Source organism: Xiphophorus maculatus, chromosome 1 (assembly GCF_002775205.1).
Source record: "Xiphophorus maculatus strain JP 163 A chromosome 1, X_maculatus-5.0-male, whole genome shotgun sequence".
Lineage (NCBI taxonomy): Eukaryota > Metazoa > Chordata > Actinopteri > Cyprinodontiformes > Poeciliidae > Xiphophorus > Xiphophorus maculatus.
In genome coordinates this window covers 8,237,298-8,259,473 of record NC_036443.1, presented here as the reverse complement: position 1 = coordinate 8,259,473, position 22,176 = coordinate 8,237,298, and the positions used below count along the sequence as shown (strand labels likewise).

Genomic DNA, 22,176 nt, shown 5'->3' with positions numbered 1-22,176 from the left:
AACACTGTGGACTCTATGGAAATGGAAGAAGTTTGGAACAACTTGAAGTTCCCTCTGTGACGTACCCACCATGTCCTCCTATTTTTAATCAGTGGACAAGCTATTGAGGTTGTCCAACATTACCTTTGTACATTTATCAACAGCTGCTTGACCTTTGAGGATAATACGTCAGCCAAGATAACAAAGGAGTGGCTTCAATATCAGTCTCTTATCGTTCTTGAGTGACTCAGCCAGAACTGCACTAAAACTCAACTAACCATCCCTGGAGGACCTGAGAGTGACTGGCTACTGATCCAACCTGACCCAAGTTGGGGGAATCTGTAGAGAAGAATTATGATCAAGACTGTAGCATGTGGACAAAATAACAACCTCTTTAGATCATCCAAAATATCATGTGCCAATCACTCATAAGATCCATTCATCCACTTCCTTTCTATACCTGCTTATTCATGCAGCAGGGCTGGTTCCTGTCCCCAGCAGTCATTGGGTGAGAGGCAGGGCAGGTATAGATGTACCTGCAACATAAGTGTCTTCATTTATGCATTCTATATTGTGTGCTAATGATGAAATTTACTCTTTATATTCACTCAAATTTAGAGAATGTTCTTTATAGACTAGAATAATAATAAAACAACATTTTCTGGGAAAATTCAGAGTGAATTCTGTAAGCTGAACGTTTATATGATGAAGTTTGCAGAAGCAATTACAATCAACTGCAGAAATGTCACAATTCGGCAAATACAATAAAAACAGCTGTTCTTAAATAGAAAGACTGTCATAAAGAGTGAAAGGGGGCTGAGAGAGTTGAAGAACCCTAATTCCTCTTCTTCGCTGTTTTTTTTTTTTTTTTTGACAGTTGGCAAACATCTGTGCGTTATCGTCACCGACTGGTAGCGCGTGGACCAGGATGTTTTCAGCTCCGTTTCCTGCAACTTTTAGGTCAGTCTCCATTTCAACACACCTGAGTGTAAATAATTAGGTCATTATCATGACTCTAAAAATCTGTGGCGCCAGCTGAAGAAGCCATTCAGACATTTGACTCAGGCGTATTGAATCAGGGTCGCATCTAAAACCTGTACAACACCCGAACCTGAGGACTGGATTTCAGAACCCTTGCCCTGGGCATAGACTAAAAACATTTTCATAATTCCCTAAAATGTTTCTCCATTTAGGTCAGTCTGTGTGTTCTTGGAAAAATTACACAATTCTAGCACATTGCATTTTCTAACCATATACACCCAAATTTTGATTGATATATAGAAGTCAGAGGCTTCTTCAGAACCGCTGCATCACAGACTGCTAGAGAAGATCCTTCCTTGCCCATAGCGATCAGCATCAACAACTCTATGAAGAACCTTGGATATTAAGAATTACATTTAATTTCCCCTAGGATTGAATGACAATCACTATTACTTTTTCATAAAAGTTTGATCATTTCTATCGCATACCAAGAGCAAGAACATCGAAATTAAATAAAAGTAAAAAATATGAAATGTAAAATATTGCAGTGCTGCACACAGTAAGATAAATTGATCAATTTGCCCAGGAGGGGGCAGCAAAAAAAAAAAAGTACATTTCTCTCCAAATGATTCTCTACAAACATTAAAAATACGCTTGCTGGAGCATCTCTGACCTGGCAGTTTTCTTTGAGTGAATAATTGATGGTCTTTACAACGTCAAATACCTGGAAACCAATAAATAATCGCGATATGAAGTTAAAGGAGTACTGAAATGAGCCGATGTTCAGAAGACATTCAGACAAGAAGAGCTGCACAGATGAGCCAGGGTGATTCAACAGTGGATAAGAAATAGTTTTATTTGACTTAAAACATAATTACAAGGAAACCAAACAGTCTGCAACATTCTAGCTTCAGTGGGAATCGCTCTAAGTGAATCACACTCAACACAATAGGTCATCTCAAACTGCTTTTTATTACATCTTAAATAACAGTACATTTTAATATAGTTTCTATCTTGCATCCAGCTTTCGGTTGTACACTGACTGACTTTAAAATTAAATACAAAAGGTGAAAGGGAGGGGCAGTGGGGAAGGGGTGCAGAGCTCTACAGTTATTTGATGAAGAGAAAAGGAAAAAGGAATTTAATTAATTTTTAATATTTTTTATTTGTTTTATTTTTTTTTTGCCAACTCCAGGCCTAACGCACAATTACAGCACATTTTTTTTTTGTACAGAATGTCGCAGAGAAAGAGAAAAAAAAAACAGATCGGAAAATAAAGTTACTACTGCTAAAGAAAAAGCGTATTGTTTACAAGGAGAAGGGAATAACAGAAAGTTCTGCCATTCAAATGCTGCAAGATTTTTTTTTCTCTCGTTTTCTATAGAAGGTCAAAACAAAACAAACAAAAAAAAAAAGTTATAAAATGTTTCTGTAAATGGAATTTTGTTTTGCTACAGAAGGAATGAAAAATTTATTTGTTCCGTTTGGACTGTACGTGTTAAGGTGAATGAATGCGTGTGTGTGTTTGTGTACATTTTAAGCATTTATGGTACTTCTAAAATTTGTGGAATCCCTCCCAAGAATGGACCGAGTAACCGTTTATGTTGCAGGGCTTGCTTCTCAAGTGCATAGCTTTAACATTTCAGTTGAATCATGTATGCACAGAGTAGCAAAAAACGAAACAAAAGAGAAAAATAGAAAGAAAAATATAAATACCATTGTATTGATATATTCAACAGGTTATTTTCTTAAAGAAAAACATCAAAAGGACTTAATTCCATATGCACCTTTTAAGCAATTCTACAGCATGCGATTCTAAGAGATAACCCACCCATGGCAGACAACCAAAATCTTTTTTTTTTCTTGTTTTTAACTTAAAAAGTTTCAATATCATTATTTTCAAACATTGATTTATACAACATGTCATTCACAGAGTAGTAACTGCATTTCCAAGCACGGAATGGGCACCTCTGTTAAAAAGAAACGTCCAGATTGCAACCAGGCTAAAAGTGGAGGTCGTCCCTACACAACCGAATCACATCACCGGTCCCGACCACGGGCAACACGAACCAGGGAGAACTAAACTAAAAGAGGAGGGGAAAGAAAGGAAAGAAAAAGAAAATTAAAAAAAAGAAAGAGAAGGGGGGGCAGGGTGGATTATGATCTGATGGGTTAATCTTCATTTAATTATTCTACACTGTTGCCAGACAGAAAGGTGTAAGAATGGTTAAAATGTTTTGGTTTTTTTTGTAATTTTTTTTCCTTTTATTACATTTTAAAAACAAGCATTCATTATCATAAACAGCATGTGCTTGGTTAGTTAACGTTTTTTTTTTCTTTAGACATTATCCTATATATGCAACGTTTAATTTTTGTGCAAACAAAGATCTGTGGACTACACTGGAAAAAAAGAAAGAGAGAAAAAAAAAACATTAAAGTATCATGGAGCTAAATGTACAGAAGGGTGAGATGTGGCTTGAGGACTCCTTGTTGAAGCTGAATACTCTCACTTTTGTTCTCCAGTGGGGTAAAGCTGGACTTAACGATGGCGCCGTCTGGAGGTTGGTTTGCTTCTCCGCCTATAAACAACATTCTCTAAAAACGTGTAAAGACTAGGAAATAAAACAAAGCTTTGATCCTCGTTTTAAACATTAAACTGAGTTCGCTGATCTACCTCTCTTCAAAAAAAAAAAAAAAAAAGTATAATAATGAACAAAAATAAAACATGGTCGAAAAAAAAAGCTATGAAGAGTTAGATCACTGTCACGTAATAACCTTCACTCAGACCTGTGCATAATGAGGATGCAGGACACGTTTGCCGTGTGGTGGAGCAGTGGACGGGGTTTTCCAGATTTTTCATTTACTACCATACTTGTTGGGAGATATTTTTCCCCAGCAGTCCACTTTGAAATCACTAAATTCCTCAAGCTTTTTTTTTTTTGAGTGTTTTTCTTTCTTCTTCTTTTGTTTTTTTCCTTAAGCTGAATGAGTGACAGACAATTGTGCTCTTTTAAATGAGAAGGAGAGAGAAGGAGAGAATTTTTGCCCTTGATAGTTTTGGGGGGTGTTTGGAGTCAGTATTATGGTGTTTTGTCTTGTTTTTTTTTTGTTTTTGTTTTTTGTTTTTCAAAAAAGATTGGATATGCAATAAAAATGAACATTGTGATGTTGGAATGGTCTTGCACTCGACTTTGGAGTCCGGATGCCATCTGGAGAAAATGACAAGAAAGAACAGGGTACAGACATTATTACACACATGGACAAAGTTAAAATTATCAAAAAAAATTTTTATTGCACAAACATTTCATTAGTAAGCTTGCATAATTATCAATTTTCACAAAGCGTAAATGAAAATCACAAGATAGGAAGATTGTCTAACAGGTTGTACTTTCACTCCCAACATCCAGAGGGCAGCAAATACCCTTCAGAAATGTATACAGTTAGAGTTTAAAATACTTTTGTAACATTTTTCCAACAAACAATAGTGAATCTTAAATATTAAGAATTTCAATATACACACAAAACTGCTACACTGTAAAAATAAAATCTTATCTTTAGTCTAATTTGTACACTAGAAATAACACTAAACTAACTAGCTTATTTTAAGTCAATAATTCCTCAACGTTGATAATTAAGTACTAAGAAATCATTAACTTAGAACAAGCTCTGATTTCTTGCTGAAAAGTTAGTTGTAAGTTAGTTTTTTGTTTCAAGCATTTGGTGTTAAAGTGAGGTTTGAAAATCTACGACTTCAACAACTTCAGCACGTTGGTGGTGGTAGCAACATGCCAAAGGCCTGCACTGTTATCTCTGCACAAACAGGGTGAAAAAACTGGGACCATCACCTAATTATTCCCAAATGAACAACCAGATTTTTAAAAATTGGATTTAACTGGGACAATAATCTCAAACAAATCAATCACATCGCCTGAAAAAAACAACAAAAAAAAGATTCAAATGCATCATCAAAAGCCCAAAACTAAGATGAAATTCAGATGCAGATCTTCCTACTGGCACTCTATCTATGATTTCATTTAATAAATTCATGGATAAAGCAGTAAACTCACCTGCAGACTCTAGTTCCAGATCTTGAGGAAGCTGTCCCAGGACCCTGTCGCCACTGCCATGCCGTCGTCGGTCACACCCAAGCAGCTCACCCGGTTGTCATGACCGGCCAGGACACCTTCAGACAGAGAAAACACAAGATTTTACTGAAACATGAGGAAAACACTCTTTCTGAATCTAGAAAGCATGTAAAAAGTGTTAAAAGGATAAAGGTTAGAAATCAGAGAGCCCCAGATTCTGATTCTGGGTTCAGAATCCAGTAATTCAGCATAAAATCGGTTAAAAAAAAATTATGTTCAAAATAATTTTTAATGATAAATAACATTTTACCCATGTTCTGCAAACCTTTATTGCACTCAAAACATCCAACCCATATACTACTACTACTACTACTAATGTTAATCCTATACAGTTACAATGACATTAAAAACCAAACACTGGAATTTTTGTCACTCAAAATCTGATCTAAGGACTCCAAGTAAAACCAGCTGCATTGCTCGACTCCGACTTCCTGTTCTAAATCAAACAACAAATTATTGGCATAAATGAGGAAACAAATATGTGCAGAAATAAATCGTTTCAGCCGTTTAGTGAAATTGATTATTCAAGTATAAGACCAAAGAAGGCAGACAAGTGCAAGTGCATTATTAATAATTAAGAGATGAAGTCAGTTATTTATATTTCTTCCCCAACTAGAAGACAGAAAAATGCTTGGATTTGAAGAAAACTACATATTTTTAAGATATCTTTCAGTGCAGCGAATATCCATATTTCAACGCTCAAGCTGGTTATTCTTGTTCTTACAACTGAAAATAAAATGTATATGAAGACAGAAATAGGAACATTTGCAATTTAACTCCTTTAAAACATTTACAGCCAAAATGTATAAATCATGCCACATAAACAAAATAAAAAACATTTTATTTCTTGAATTACTAATGTTTGGGGAAAAAACAGGCCTCTCCTACTAAAAATAACCATTTTGTTTGCTGTAGGCAAGTTGGCAGTCAGGCAGGCAGGCAGCACACACTCCCATATGTTTCCATGAAATTCAGCTGAATCCAGTAAATGACTGCTCAGACTCATTTCCATAGGTTGTGTAAAAGGTTTGACATATTGAAGGACTTCCTTTGAATAAAGGCTGCTTACAAAAATAATTGTGTTGTGAATGCTGGACCAAACAAGTGTGTGACACTTATTACAACACAACTGAGAAGAACCTAAATATGAAATAAGGATGGACTTTTAGCCCTAAAAAATACAAAAATAAACTATAAGACTTGATTAAAAAAACAACAACAAGGGGCCAGACAGTTTACTGCACTTGAACAGTTTCAGTTCTGGAAGGTTAATGTGATGTTTATGTGATAAGGAACAAGTCTAAACTCTTAAAAACCTACCTTTTACTAAAGAAAAATGCTAATGCTTTATGACTCATTTTTTATCTGTACCAAAAACTTTTATTCTGACATCACAAGCAGCCTTAACTACAATATTGCCCAGAGGTAAAACCCTTTCCTTCTGATAAACACACAAGTGATGCGAGTTTTTCCCGTAAGTATGCAGCTGTCACGCAGCAACCAGTGATTATGTTAGGAGTATCTGTTGTATTTCAAAAGGAGAACAGCTAAACACCTACACAAATCTGTACCTCTAACACGCTAAATAAATGATTAATCCTTCAATTTCCACCTGGTCATCTTAAACTGCAGCCATGAAGCCGGGCAGCTCACCCTCGGGGGCGTCTGACACTGGCTGTGTTTTAATAATGGGACAGTCAGTGCCTATAAAAGGCTGGCCGAGCCATTTTTCTCTCTGAATAGCACTTCACAGCTTTGTTTGGACATGCTGACAAGTGGCTGAACAATGAGCTGTGAGACTTTCCAGATATAACAGTGGAAAGCTAAGGTATTCCCATCATGACAAACCACTGGCATTTTCTAAAACCGGCTGCACGGAGCGGGATGAGGAAAGCTTTATGGAAACGTCCTCACTAACTAATCCATAAATTTCCTGCTCACATTTGCCAGATTTCAACAGCATTTCTCTGCATTTTTCACTACTCAAACTAAAACTTTTAGGCGTTTCTCTCGGCGGTCTTACAATATTTCAGTCTAAGATATTAACCTATAACTTCCTTGAATGGAGCAGTATTTGAGTCCAATTCCACCAATGATCAAATGGCACACTGCTAAAATTAGCTTTCAGTCTTTGGAGCGTGATAATGGAGTTACTGGGCCTAACCTAGTGCTCAACTTTATTTGAAATCTGTAACTTTTGAACCTGTTAAATCAGGAATAGATTGTACACCACTAAAAAGCACTGATGGACTTTTGATTATTGAAATTTACTACTGAACTCAAAACAAAATGTAATAGTTGAACAACCATAGGTCAAGTTCAATCTAAATGTCATGTTATCTGAACAAACGGTAAGTGAAATTACTTTTGAATTAATGCACATCTTAGACATCAAGTCAAGAACCAAAATAATAATGGCTAGAATGTAAAAAAAAAAGCTTTGAAAGTCATAAAATGTAATAAAAATAGCTGGTTAAAAACAACTTCATATTTTTCCAAGACCAACTACAGAATATCTCAGTGCATTTATGACATCTGGAGTTCTAAAGTTAAGTCTAGGTGTTTTTAGGACCTTCCACAGGCGGTGGAAGTCGAGTTCTGCCGCCGCGCATCGTTTCAGTTCAGAGCATTTTTTCCAACATGGCTCACCTGCGCGGTCGCCCTTCAAAGTGTCCCAGACGTTGCAGTTGAAGTCGTCGTAGCCAGCCAGCAGCAAGCGGCCACTCTTGGAGAATGCTACGGAGGTGATGCCGCAGATGATGTTGTCATGTGAGTAAACCATCAGCTCCTGGTCGGCACGCAGGTCAAACAGCCGGCAGGTAGCGTCGTCTGAGCCCGTGGCAAAGGCGTTGCCATTGGGGAAGAACTGCAAAAGGAAAGGAAACTAAGTATTCGTATCCCTTTATAAAATAAAATAAAAATATATTTTTCACAACAATTTCTCTGCAGACAATCTTATGTTGACATTCAGGGAGTACAGTTAATTTTAATCATCTAATATGCAGAATAAACTTAATGTAATTATTTTTAAAGGAGACTTTTTTCCCCCAGGTTACTCCAATGCACAGCAGGACATGTTGCTTTAATTTGTCTCCTCGTTTTTAATTCTGCACCCATAAACTAAAAAACGTGAACATAAATTAGTTTTTCTTGCTAGTCAAGTGTTTTCTGAAAGTTATGGAGATGGTGAGAAGGCATGTTTTCACAACAGCAACCTCTTCCAGGAACCGGGGTAGCTTTCTGGGGCCGTTATCACCCCTCCTTGTTTACACTGCATTTAACAGGAGATGAAAACGTATCCCACAAAAAGGCAAATTCTAACACAGTGTGGTGCAAATCCTTTTCAAATGGTTAATTAAACAAAGAGAAACATTTTAATCCAGCAATTTATGTTTAACACAATTTACAGATGAGATTTTCTGTCGCCTATAATAGCCTTCAAATCATTTTCTGTTTACAACTTCTTTGCTAAAAGAGGAAGTAAATCTTTCATCCAAAAATAAGAGTGTTAGTTTTTCCTCAGGCATCTTCTAAGGCACCCATCTCGTCTCTTGCAAACAGTCGCATCATCAGTTATAGACAATGGATGGATAGATATTCAAAAGGAATCTTTTTTGCTCAAATTGGACACAATTTAATTACACAACAGTTCCTTAGAGATTTGATTTGGTTCAGAAGCCTATTAAGGCCAGCCAACTTACAAAATATAAGTTTATGTGATCAAAACAAGCACCTGCTAGTAGATATTACTAGTGTCAAAATAACTACATTCCCCAACAACAAACTATGAGAAGAAAAATAAAAACTTTGTCAAAATAAGAGCCTACTGGCATTTAGGAATTGACGCACATGTCGTGTGACAATCGAATCATCACTGCACGCTCTGACAAGCAAACTAGCTGCTCAGTCCAAATAAAAGGGCGCTGACATACAAGTAACCCTGGTCAAATCTATATATGTGAGGTTTGTGTGTGTTTTTCGTACACAGATGGCATTGATGTCTGACTCGTGGCCAGTGAAGGTCTGCCGGCACATTCCTTCTCTGATGTCCCAGAGCTTGGCTGAGGCATCACAGGCTCCAGACACAAACAGTCTGCTGTCCGGCGACAGCGAGAGGCTCATCACATCACCGGTGTGACCAGCAAACGTAGTGGTCTGCTGACCAGTTTCAATGTCCCACAGAGCACTGCAAAAAAAACAAAAAATTTAAAAATGCGTGAAAATAAATTCAAAACAAGTTCTCTTCAAAATGAGAAATTAGCAATGATTGCAAAATAAACTGTTGTTTTCTAATTTTTGTTTTTACCAAAACAAACCCAATATTTGGGAAGTGACTGAATTTTCTGAAATCCAAAACTGATGCTTATGTTTATAGTACTCTTGTAGATAATCATCTCAAGATCTCTTCACCAATTACCATTGAATGTGATTTGACTGTACTGTATTACAATTTGCAGCTAATTTAACTATATCTAGTTGGATCCAGGTGTGAACACAACTGAATTTTGAATTTGGACCAAACTGAAATCTGTATGATACTAACAGGATCTGTTTGTATGGTAAAGGGCAAAGCAAAAAGAAATACAAACAAACAAAAAATCTATATAAACCATATAGACTGATGTAAGGTTGGACCATATGATAGATTTTTTTTAAAACCAATGGTGATTGTTTTTTTTTTTTTTACATTAAAAAGAAATGAAAAATGACAAATATTTTTATTAAATAATTTTTATGTGAGTTAACTTGAATTCAAAGTCAAAATAAATATAAGCTGTAAAACGGTGTCAAAAAAGATGGTAGTTTTCTGATATCACTTAACTATGAAAACCCAAGGAGTGCATTGGTGACAAAAAAAATACAATTTCCAAATAATTAAATCTCCAAAAGCAAAAATGTGATTTATTGATAAGATTGATTTATCGCCCAACCATAGACTGACACTAAAGGAATAGTAAGTGATTTACAATGTTCAAATAGCGACAAAACATAATTTAAGGTCTGCATTTACACCGATTTTGTCCAGTAACATAATTGCTGCAATATCCCAACTCACCAGGTGGTGTCTCCAGAGCTTGTGACAATCTGGTTGTCATCCAGGAAGCGACAGCAGGACAAGTAACCTGAACAAAATCACATCCGCAGATTAACCAATGTAATATGTATTCTCAACTTATAGGTCATAAGGACTGCATATTATTTTTCTTAGTATAGAAGAAGGGACCTGACTTCAAATGGTCATCACACCCACAGAGGAGGCTATGTGAGCTGCATGTGGGAGGGAGGGGAGATGAATCGACTAATTCTCCACAAAACAAAAAAAAAAAAAAAACACACTCTGGGGCATCTCCTGGTTCATGACTTGCTTCCATAATTCATCCAATACTAGCTGGCAGAGTGCATTCACCCCTCCCTGTAGTGAAGGAACTGGAACTAAAGTGCTGACACACTTCCTGCATCATGTGACACTGATCAGATGAATGTTCCTTGCTTAAGTGCTCAACACTTTCATTAGTCTGTGATGATACGAGGTTTAACCACCAACCCATATGAAAAAGATCGGACCGACACCTTTTAGGCGCAGTGATCACAATGCTTAGAATAAGGGAAAAAAAACACAATGAGATTCCAACAGATTCTTTACTTCTGAAGACTCGATTTTCAAGTACAAAACATTGGGTTTTATCTGGATGCTTCTTCAACGTGAAGCAATACAATCCTGGAGTTGGCTTCTGATTTGGCAGTGCTGGATATTTTAACATTAATACTTTGACTAACCCTATATTAGACTCTATTTTGCAATAACAAATACAGATAATTTAAGGCATATTTTGTTATATTTCATTTACTTTTGCTTGCAAGTTTTAAAGATATTTCTCAGAGCTTTGTTTGGAATCTAAATCAGACCCTGTTGAAGAACCAATAGTTTAAAATCGTCAAGTCCAAAGAAAGCTGTGAGTTTTGAGGTTTCATTTCCTGGTGCTGTCAGTAACTCAATGAGCTGGACTGAAACTTAAGATTAATGAGGCAGATTGCAGATAAAAGGCCTCCAATGACAAACGGAAAAAAGTAAAATTTCCCTGATTTTTCTAACACTTTGATTTTGACTTTACAGGCGGTAGAAATGGGAAAGAAGCTTAGGGGATTAAATGATTTTATTTACTCTGCTCAGCTTTGTTCCATACTTGGAAAATGAATGAAATTTTTAAGACTGGATAGGAACTCTAAAACCTTAAATTTCACAGCTTCACTATATGAGAAGGAAGAAACTTGCAAGTAATATGAAGTCCTGTGAGACAAATCTGACTCTTTACTGATTGATATATTCAGCCTTGTCAAATGTTAAGCTTCTGGAAATTCAGCAATCACTGATTTGTTTAGACAAAATGAAGTCATGAAGTTTTTATCCTAATGTTAATTCACAGCATCTAGAGGAACAAGACCAAGCAACTTGTTATTGACAAGATAATGCACTTACGTGAAAGCAGAATATTAGTTAATTAAAACCCAAAACATATAAAACTGCAATATGGAGTTAAACATTGTTTCAATAGTTGTTGAATACTTACAAATAATAATTTGCTCAATAATATCAGTGATAAGCTTCTTTTTGACACCATGTCCTAATTTTTTGAAGGCTTTAGAACCTCTGACTTTGAGTGGACTGAGTTTTTGTATCATTTGGAAAACCAACATGACAAGAATCATGACTTAAACATACCAGCATGATGCCAAAAATGTTTCTTTTTAACATATACTTTCTTGATAAATTTGAGTGACTCACCAAAATAGTCAACAAACCGATAGACAAACCAGAATCGAGGTAATCCAAAAGTCCCGCCTACCTGTGTGTCCAGCCAGCTCACGGCTGACGCGCACGTTTCCTTCACGGGTCTTCAGGTTGTAGATGGAGCAGATGTTGTCCAGGCCACCACAGGCAACGTAGTTCCCAGAAGGGGCATAAGCGCACGTCATCACCCAGGAGGAGCGCAGCGGGATGGCGTGGACCTGGAGGAGAGCAGAACGATTTAATATTAGTTTGCTGTGACAGATGGAAGAGTGAGAGAGAGTTCAGTCGGCAAAATTAACCTTTCAAGGGCGCAAAACCCTCCATACAAAACACTTCATTGGCACCTACAAACACAATATGCCTAGGACTTTGTCAATTTAAATTACATTCCTTCGAAATAAGGAGGTTAGTTCATATTTCGGAGGTTAGTCCATAGCATGTGCTTTGATGTAGAGGTAGAAAATATTTAACCTTAGCAATTTAACAAACACTTTAGCCTGATTAAAATCCCTTCATTCAATACTCCACTTGCTCCACTTTCAATTTATAGTATTGGTCTAAAAAAATCCTGAAGGTCATTTTTAAAAAACTTTTAAAATGATTAAAACTTGAGCGTGCCGTGGTGGGATAGCGCGACCCATGTTTGGAGGCCTTGAGTTCTCGACGCGGCCGTCGCGGGTTCGACTCCCAGACCCGACGATATTTGCCGCATGTCTTCCCCCCCACTCCTTCCCCCTTTCCTGTCAGCCTACTTTCATATAAGGGACTCTAGAGCCCACAAAAGACCCCCTGGAGGGAAAAAAAAAAATAATTAAAACTTACGATTTCAAGTTTTTTTCCATGTTAATATTTTTTTACATGATTTTTTTTATTTATTTACTGAAAATATAACAAAAACTGCTACTTTCTTCTGACAGCAACGCTCACCTGACTTGTTTTATGTCTTTAAAGTCTTTAATCTACTTTGTTTAGGAATTACATCTAATTAGTTGCTTGTAACCGACAACAGTTAGACTGTGAGCCTTTTCTAAAATATTTTGAGATGATTTATTCACAAATAAAGTAATCAGAATTGCAACACGACTGAGGTTTTTACCTTGTTCGTGGTGTAGCTGTCCCAAATAATGAGTTTGCCATCCTGGGAAGCGCTGACCAAAAGCCTTCAGAAAAACAGACAGAATTTTTTTTGAAATAATTAGTTTTTAAATCTTTTGCTATGAACCTGTGGAGAAAAATGACTAGAGCAAAGGGGGCATGAACATTTTAAATATCCTAAATATTTTTAATAAGCTGCACTTTTTAAGAATGAAAACAGCAAATTTTATGAAATAAATTGACAATTTTCTCACAAAATGTATTTATTTAGAACACCCCTCAGTAATGTTTTCACAATAAAGACCATTTCAAAACAACCTTAATTTACGGAGCCCTCTTAGGTCCCTTCTGTGGATGTCATTTGGTATCTGGGTGAATCCAACAAGAGTAACCACAGCAACGGTCCCAAACCACTTTGGTACAGGAGAAGCTCTGAACAAAGCAAGGGCTGCAGGGACCGTGCCAGTCTTAACTACAGTACTGACAGTAATAAGTTCAAATGAAGACAATTCTGCTTAACATAGGCCTGACTTTACCATGATTAATCTGTTCTGGACATGAGCTAAATGTATTGTTTAGATTATATGCAGGAGAAACAAAGGAGCTTTCGGTATACTGTGAGGAATGAAATATGTCCAGTTTGGATCAGACTGTGTACCGCAAGAGTCAGGGCATCTGCTGAGAGACAATGATTCAATGGTTTGGGACACTCATCCCCTCAAGGGAAGACGAGGTGGAGACTTTCGGGGACAAGAGCATTTATGAGTTTTATTTACCAAATTCTCATTTTAAAAACAATATTGTGGTTAAATATTGAATCAGGTTAAAAACATCCTAGTGTTGTGTATGAAGAATGATAAAAAAGTAGAACAACCAGGCAAAATATGACTTAAATGTGCTTATTTTCTTTTTAAGGTTTCCCTTTATCATTATTTTCACAGATTACTCTACAAAATAGCATTTAGGCATATAACGTAGAAAAGTGTTATACGATTTATTTTGCAGCCATAATTTGTCAAAGATGTTTTGAGGATTCAAAACTGATTATTATGTGGCATGTTTTCATGTCCTATGAAAAATCTACATGAATTTAGAGAAAAATAGTACATTATAGAATCACAAAACTTAATGTCTCACTGATTTGAATAATGAAACATTTTTGTGTAGAAGAGTGGGACTTTTTCAGATAGTTAAAAATCTATCACTCTATATATATATAAAAAAAACATAGTTCCAATTTCTGTGTAAACAGTGTCTGTGTTTTCTGTGTTTACTAATCTTATAACCACTCTACTTTAGCTGAAGGCAATAGTTTCTTTTTGTCGTGACTAGACAAATGTTGAAGTGACCATGTTGATTCAAGCAACACCGATAAATACATTGCTGGCTGAAAAGAGTACAAGTCTAAGGGAAGGGCTTTGGTGATCAAACTCAACCCCAGCTTCCACAAAGGTTGACTCCATTTTGAGTATTTTCCCTACCCTCATGCCACATCCCAGTGAACACAAACATGACACACCAAGACGCAAAACAGCACACACTCGAGCTTCCAGCACATGTTCAATCAGCTCTCACAGCAACAAATGTTTTACTATTTTCAGTTTGCACAGACAAGAGTATTGTTATTGTAATAATCGATCAAAAATGACTAGTAAAACTGAAGATAACGGACTGAAGGACGTCATGGTGAACTCATTTTACATTCAGGAGGAAGCAACTCACAAAAATAAAGCACTTCACATTTGGTTCCTGGAATCAGACCAGGAAGACAGGATTGGTGAGAAAAAAAAACAAAAAACACACACACGCAACTGAATGAATTTACCTTGAATCAGTCCCCCAGTGCATGGCATAGATCTTAGCCAAATGCCCCCTCAGCGTCCGTCTAGTCCGCATCTGAATTCGGCCAACGGGGTCAATGTTTGCTGTGATCTAAGCAGGATCAAAATGAGACAGAAAGGACGACCCTCAAAATGTGTACTAATGTGGCCAGAGTGAACACCATCGAAAACAAAATGAAAGCCAGTTACTGATTATGAATGATTTTTCTTACCTGAGACAGGGTAGCATCTGCACACGCTTTCCTGGCATCCTGTAAAAAAAAAAAAGACCCAGTTATAACCACGCACAAAAAAAGGGGGGTTGACTTGCAAATAACAGTAATAAAGTTGAAAACCAATGTGAAAAGTGAGTAAGCGTCATTTTTATTAGAGTAGGGCTGAACCATTAATCAGACTAATTGTGATGAATTGGTTATTCAAGTAATCGTCAACTAATTTAACCATTAACTATAATAAACAAACAAAAAGCCATTTGCTGTAAGAACACATTCACAGGAGTAATTAAGCCAAAACTGTACAAAAAATATATTTATTTTAATTTAAGAACTCAAGTGGCAGTTTTAGCTTTACCTAGTTCTGCAACACAATCTCCTATTAATAACCTTTTGCCTCCAATTATTAATTGGTTAATCAACAGATGAGCTCAGATGAGTATTTTTAGCTGCAAATGATCTAGCATATCCTAAGGGAATGATATTCTATTGCATTTTAGGTAATACAATGTTTATTTTCTTGTTTATAAAGGAATTGAACCATCCATTTGAATATTTTAATGTATTTCTAGTAGCTAGCTAATTGATTTTCAATACAAAAATCAGATTGATCGATTAATCGTCAGAATTATTGACAGATTAATCAGTTACTAAGAATTGTTAGTTGGAGCCCTATATATGCGAGTAACAGATTTAATCTTCAATCTACAAAGCGATTAGTAGCAGCACAAGTAGAAAGTTGAAAAACTGTGGTGAGTCTGGATTTGGAACCTCAGTAAAACTAAAGATGGGAAAAACTGGGACTTACTCGGATCTGGTTCTTGAGCTGCTCAGCCTCCTGGCGTAGCTGATCCAGTTCACTCATTTTCCTCTGCTAATGGTGTGCTTCTCTCCGCCGCCTAGACTCTTGCCGATCTAAAGAAGACAAGAAACGACAAGCCTAACATCAATACAACTGCTTTCTTTTCAGCTGTATGAACACTTGGAGATTGCATTTTAATGACGCTGGTTAGTTCACGCTTTAGTAATTGGTAAACATTTTATTTTTTTCCCTAATGCCACAAATTTATGGACATAGCAGGTCAACAAAATGCAGTTTCTCTTCTATCCTTTCTGCGTGGCTCAGACAAAGTGGATTCGAATCACTTTTGAGACAGCTCAAGACTTGTCCTTGCCAGCTTGAAGCCGTAACCTAGCAACAAGCACAAGGCAGCTACTTAAGGCTTAAGATAACAAATTTGAGGAGGATGTTGAATTTGTTCGTTCTTCACCCAAACAGAGGCAAACGACTTGGAACAATGAGTGGCCATTACAAGTCCTTGAATACCAAAGGGGACCCGGAGGGAGTGGGGGAGAAAAAAAAAGTGTAAAAAAGTGTGCATTAACCCTAACCCTTGGATAGAGGGCCTAAACATATCTGTAATAATTTGTTAAAATTAAGGATGTGTGTCAGATATATATATATATAAAAAAAGAGACCACCAGGGTTTCCCTGCACCTCTGTAGCCGCAGGTGAAAGGCGTCAACGCTCTGGCCTGTGGACTATCAACTGCCCTCCAATGTCATTCCTGTAATCCTGGGACACAGTTGATTCAGCTTCTCCAGCCAAATCCGGTTAAGACAAAACCTGCTGATGATCCTAAAAGCAGTGGCTGTTCCGCTGACCCCAATCCTCTGGTTCACCCTCTTAACAGCGATACTTTCACTAGCCGTTCAAAATAAACGGATAACAGAAAATTTAGAAAAAATTACCATGGGCTTTGAGGCCTTGTTAGAAAATAAGTTAAATGAAAGAAGCTGCCGTATTGCAAGGCATAAAAACAGGAAATGAGACATCTAATGGCATCTTTAGTTACATCATTTATAGCTCAGTCAAGTTGCTCAACTTAAGGAAAAAAAAAAAGACATTTATATACCTTGCCCTTTTTCCATTACTTTCAGTTACTGTACACAAAACGTTGCACATAAATTAAAATTAATTTAAAAAATATATACAACCAACTAGAGTCAAATGAATTAACTTTATCTGCCCAACTCAACCCATCTACAGCAATAACAGTGTTATAACCTCACCTCGCTGCGTCTCGGTTTGGATTTATGTCCTTTGTCCAGAAGGCTGATGAGACGTTCTGAATGAACACCTTATCCTACATGCGCCTGAGACTTTATCTGTCACCTGATTGGACAATGCTTCTAAATGGGTCTATCTAAGTAAGGTGCCTTAGCCTCCTAATCTTCACGATGAAAACGTCACATGGATAATATTGCTGTAGTATTCTCATCTTCTGAACAAATAACCCTAAGGGCAATGGGTAAAAGAAAAGTGATGTTGATGCCAACAAAAACCAGAACTCATATTGAGGATATGGTTATATTTAAAATACTAGACTTTATTTTCCTGTTTGAGAAAGTTTAGAAATACTTCTATGCACACTTCTACTGTGAAAGCATTGGGCTTTTAGTTTAAACTAAATGAGGAAAATTTACCCAAAACAATAACCAGAACTAAAAAATGTTTGATATTCAGAATATTCCTAAAATTAAGGTCAACTGTGTTTCACTACCACTATTGTGAATCACAGTCATGACTGCTACGCACATCTGTCTGAGACGAGACTTGAGATTCACAACTTCTTACTACAATAGGACAGTTTTAACCTTTCGTGAGACCAAAAGTCAATGATACACCAGATTTAAAGGTGTGGTTTATAAGCAGTTGCATTTATAAGTAAAGTTGGCAAATTGGTGATTGGTTTGGTAACTGGGTCTGGCCACTTTCTGACTTTACTGTTGGTCAAAAACTCAAACATTTTTCCACTTTTGAGAACTCTCTTATCTAAGAGTCATCGGGTCTCACTGAAAACAACAATCTTTGGTGCCTTTAGTGTCCTTTGCCGTTTTGTTCTTTTCCAGTTTTGTCCTTTTGCAATCAACTTTATTTGGATATGAAAAATAAGCGCCCACCCCCAGCCAGGTGTGACAGTGGGTAGGCTTTCCCCACATTGAACAGGATACAATGTGGGGAAAGCTTCACAATCCACAGTGGTGGATTTGCTATTTTAAAAGAACAGGATACAATTTCTACCACAGAATTGTCAGGCGCAGCAATACGCCGGATCTGCCGCTTCTGTCTGTTAGGACCTGCTGAGACAGGGCTCAGCTGTGCTTCAGTTCGATTCCCCTGTGGGAGAAACCTGAACACAGCGCAGCACTCTGCTGTAACTCTAAATCATTAGCACCAGCACTTCGTTTACGAAGCAGAAGAACACATCTTCCTTTAAGTTTTGTCTCCATGTTAACACAGAGATGGAAAGGAATAACCCAAGCAAACCTATATTTCAGAAAAAAACAGGAATATAGGGGGAGAATTATCTATGTATGGTATATTGTTAAATTTCCTCAAAACCAAGAAGATTAAAGATTTATTAATAATGACATTTTAAACGATTATCTTGTGAGAAAGGAAAATACACAATGGCACAACTTCTATTCCACTAGCAACTCTGTGGCTAATGGAAGACAATGTAAATTTCCACTCCAGAGCCACAAGATACAGGAAGTCTATTTGTGCCCTCCTTGGGAACGTTTTGTTGAATTGGCAAAGGGGCTATTTGATCCAAAGCAGACTTCACCAGACAACAGGAAGACTGAAAGAAGAGCAAAGTTGCTATGTTTTACTCTTTTGAGCTTTAAACCTCTGCCATTCAAAATGCTGGCAACATATTAGCGATCTCAGAGTCGAGAAAAGGAACTGCATTCTCCAGGAAATTCAAAGGTGGTGATGCTAGCAGTGCCAATAACTAAAGATGCTAAAGATTTTAAAATGTAAACCCTGTAATAATTGTGTTTTAAAATAGTAAACGTTGTTTGTAGTGATTCCACACTCAGTGTGATGTACTCTCTGCTTTTTAGTATGAATAATTAATGATTCCTCAGAACATAAAATCTAGAAAAAAAGTTACAATTCTTAAAAGACAAACCAGACACTGAAAAAGTGGCCACAAAATCCTGACTGTTGCATTTTCAGTGAACGTACATTTTCTGACCATGCAACCTAGAAATGTTAATTATACAAATAGCTGTTAGATTTAAATGACATCAACTTTATATATTTGCATTAAAAAAATGTTTTAATTGTAGATATGAATTTACAACCAACCATGTTAATATTTCCCCCTTTAGACTTTCAAGTAGTAGAGGAATTGTTCACACTGGTGCCCAGTGTGTTGCATCAGGTGTTAATGAGTTAAACAAGAAACACATGATCGATGAAACTTATCAGGCACATTCCAGTGTTTTAACCTTTTCCACTAACTGAAACCATTAAATACACATGCTTAAGAAAGAGATAATCATCCGTTCAGTAATAACTGGCTAGATTTTGGTGCTCTTACTCTTCAGACTTTGTGCTCCAAGATAAAACCGAATCCAACACCCCCCACCCCCACTCCACACACACACAAATCTCAAGAACAGGCCAGTTTCAAAATGTTCAAATACCATGTACTTTAAATGCAAAAGCTGCAAAATAAAAGCAGAACCCCTCGCTGGTGATGATCAGTTTTAGCATTAGTGGTGTGATTCAGAGGAATCTCTTTTTCCCATTTTGCTAGTGGTGGGAGTGTAGAAACCACTGGCAGCGCAACAGATAGAGCCTCGACTTTGCTGCCTTCTCTTTCTGCCAGCTATTTTTAGTTAGGTGGTGGGGGAGGAGGAGAAAGAGGAGGAAGGGAGCAGACTTCACATTTTCCAGCCACTCCTATCAGCTCCCACATCTCGAGTGCAACAGTGACAAGGAGAGAGGAAGTGTAATTTGATTCCATACAGACACAGAGTTCATTGTTATTTCTTCCTCCCAAACAGCAGTCATAATATATGCACAGTGCATTTTCACACATCCTCATTTGTATATCCTCAGTTATTGATGTAACTAATTAATTACATCAATAACTGATAATAATGGGCAACAAGAAGAAAAATAATTACTAGAAAGCAAAACAAAAAAACCCAACAATTTATAAAATCTTACATTAAGTTCTTAATAGGTGCAATTAAATCAATAACATGTCACTCAGTAAAAACCTCAACGTTTTTACTTTTACATACAATAGGGCTGGAGCGGAACCTCTCCATTAAAGCTCAACAAAAGCGCTACTGTACCAAGTGCACAGGGATATGAATCATAAGATGCTATAAATGGGGTTTGGCAGTAGTTTTTTTTGGAGTAGACATTAGTTGTCACCCTGATGACATAAGGAGAGGGGAAGGCAGAGAGATGTTCTGGCACACAAGAGGATAGAGGCAAGAGAGGAAAGCTGGAGGACACAGCCAGATTAAACTAATGAGAGTGAACAAGCAGAGGACAATTGGGAGGGGAGCTGCTAATTAACCCCTTGGTAAAGGGGAGCAAGGCATGCAAGTGTCCCTGTGTCTGTCAAAGTCTGATCAGAGTGAAGCTAGATCAGGGGTGGGCAATCCTGGTCCTCGAGGGCCGGTGTCCTGCAACTCTTAGACGTCTCCCTGATCAAACACACTTGAATCCAACAGCTGAATCACCTCCTAACTGCAGTCAAGTTCTCCAGAGTCCTGCTAATGACCTCATTATTTGACTCAGGTGTGTTGAAGTAGATGCATCTAAAAGTTGCAGGAGACCGGCCCTCGAGGCCTGGAGTTGCCCACCCCTGAGCTAGATGATGGGTCTTTTATAATTTAGCTTTTAGCCTGATGCAGTCAACATTTCAGGACATACAGACTAAGGGAGAAAAAAAATAGTCAGTTGGTCAGTGAAGCTGTTGCCCAATATTGTTCGACTTGTGCTTATCACTCCAACATGTAGTTGTACTGGAAGTTCCCAAAACGTTATGTCTACATTAACACAATTAAAACAATAAATAACTTCTTCCTCTTATTACTGGAGAGTCAGTTTAAGCTTTTATTCAAATAACTTACCATGAGCTACTTTACATACTTCGCTGATAGTGTATGTGAGCAGACCATCCTGGATTACAAAGAAAGTTTGGCTTAGTAAGAGTAAGTCTAAGTTGTGTAGTTACGTAATAGTATAAATCTTTGATCTTTAATTTTGTTAATTTTACCAACTTCCAGACAACCCCTTTCAACAAAATGGTGTTTATGAAGGCGCTGGAAAGATGGTGACCTTAATAATTTACACCTCCTGCATGGATACCAGCTGCCCCACCCTGTGCCTTCTTGAAGGGCTGCATCCAGTCCTGCGTGCCTGACTCTTCCCGTCAACTTTCCTTGGTGCTTCAGAATGCCAGTTGCTGGTGCAGTTAATTTGTTGCTCCTACAAACACTTTAAAACTGCAGTGGTTTCTGAAGCCAACGCAGTTGCCTGAACAAACAATCGCCCATCTGCCTCCACACCTTAACACATGAACAAGGCATTTATGAGCGGCACGCTTCCTTTTCATGGGTGTTCCCTAGCTGTGTTCATCTCTCTTCCCTTTGTCAAAACACTCAGCGGATGTGGCGACAGAGCACACACACTTTACAAATACAATCACTTGGTGGTTTCTTTCACTACTACTTGACTTGCCAGCGTCCACCCCAGGGCTTGAATCAAGCTATGCAATCATTTGCGTTACAGTAACAGGTTACACTCAACATCCTGAGAGGCAGGTTCAAAGAAACCGACAAAGCAAATCAAAAAAACAGTTAGAAGTGGTTTCTAGTTTCTACAGCTGGATCCCATACCTGGCTTCAGTTTGTTAGGGAACAAATTCTGCTTAAAATGCATTACTCCACATTCTTAAGTGGAATATCTTGTTTTACATTTTGAGAAACAGCGCAGATGAGCTTATGTCATCGGGTACAATCCAATTTTAAGTTTGAATTTTCCCCTCTGCCTTCAAATACCAAAGATAAATGATGAAATTAAACTTTAGTGATTGTATAAACAAGCCAAACAAAATAATGGATGTATGAAGTGAAAATTATAAAATAAAATTTTAATGTTTATGATCCAAAATTGTGTTTTTGAAGTGAATATTAAGCTTGTGGAAATTAGTAATTAATCACATGATAAATTAAAAATTAGCTAAATTTCCATTTTGCAAATTTTTTTGAAGGGTAAGTTTGTTGACAGACTTCATAAGAATCAGAATTAGCCA

General features: G+C 37.2%; 1 protein-coding gene across 1 annotated transcript in view; it reads right to left on the bottom strand.

The window, feature by feature from the left end:
- Positions 1-1,797: 1,797 nt before the first annotated feature.
- The window catches only part of gnb1 (G protein subunit beta 1), a 35,142-nt gene continuing 14,763 nt past the window's right edge, over positions 1,798-22,176 (bottom strand). Inside the window, exons 2-11 of the mRNA XM_005800140.2 lie at positions 15,852-15,958; positions 15,044-15,082; positions 14,816-14,922; positions 12,992-13,055; positions 11,951-12,113; positions 10,162-10,228; positions 9,090-9,291; positions 7,755-7,971; positions 5,028-5,143; positions 1,798-4,169 (exon numbers count right to left, since the gene is read on the bottom strand). Of these exons, the coding sequence (XP_005800197.1) occupies positions 5,037-5,143; positions 7,755-7,971; positions 9,090-9,291; positions 10,162-10,228; positions 11,951-12,113; positions 12,992-13,055; positions 14,816-14,922; positions 15,044-15,082; positions 15,852-15,908 (1,023 nt within the window). The 5' untranslated portion in view covers positions 15,909-15,958 and the 3' untranslated portion in view covers positions 1,798-4,169; positions 5,028-5,036. The remainder of the gene's footprint in view (positions 4,170-5,027; positions 5,144-7,754; positions 7,972-9,089; positions 9,292-10,161; positions 10,229-11,950; positions 12,114-12,991; positions 13,056-14,815; positions 14,923-15,043; positions 15,083-15,851; positions 15,959-22,176) is intronic.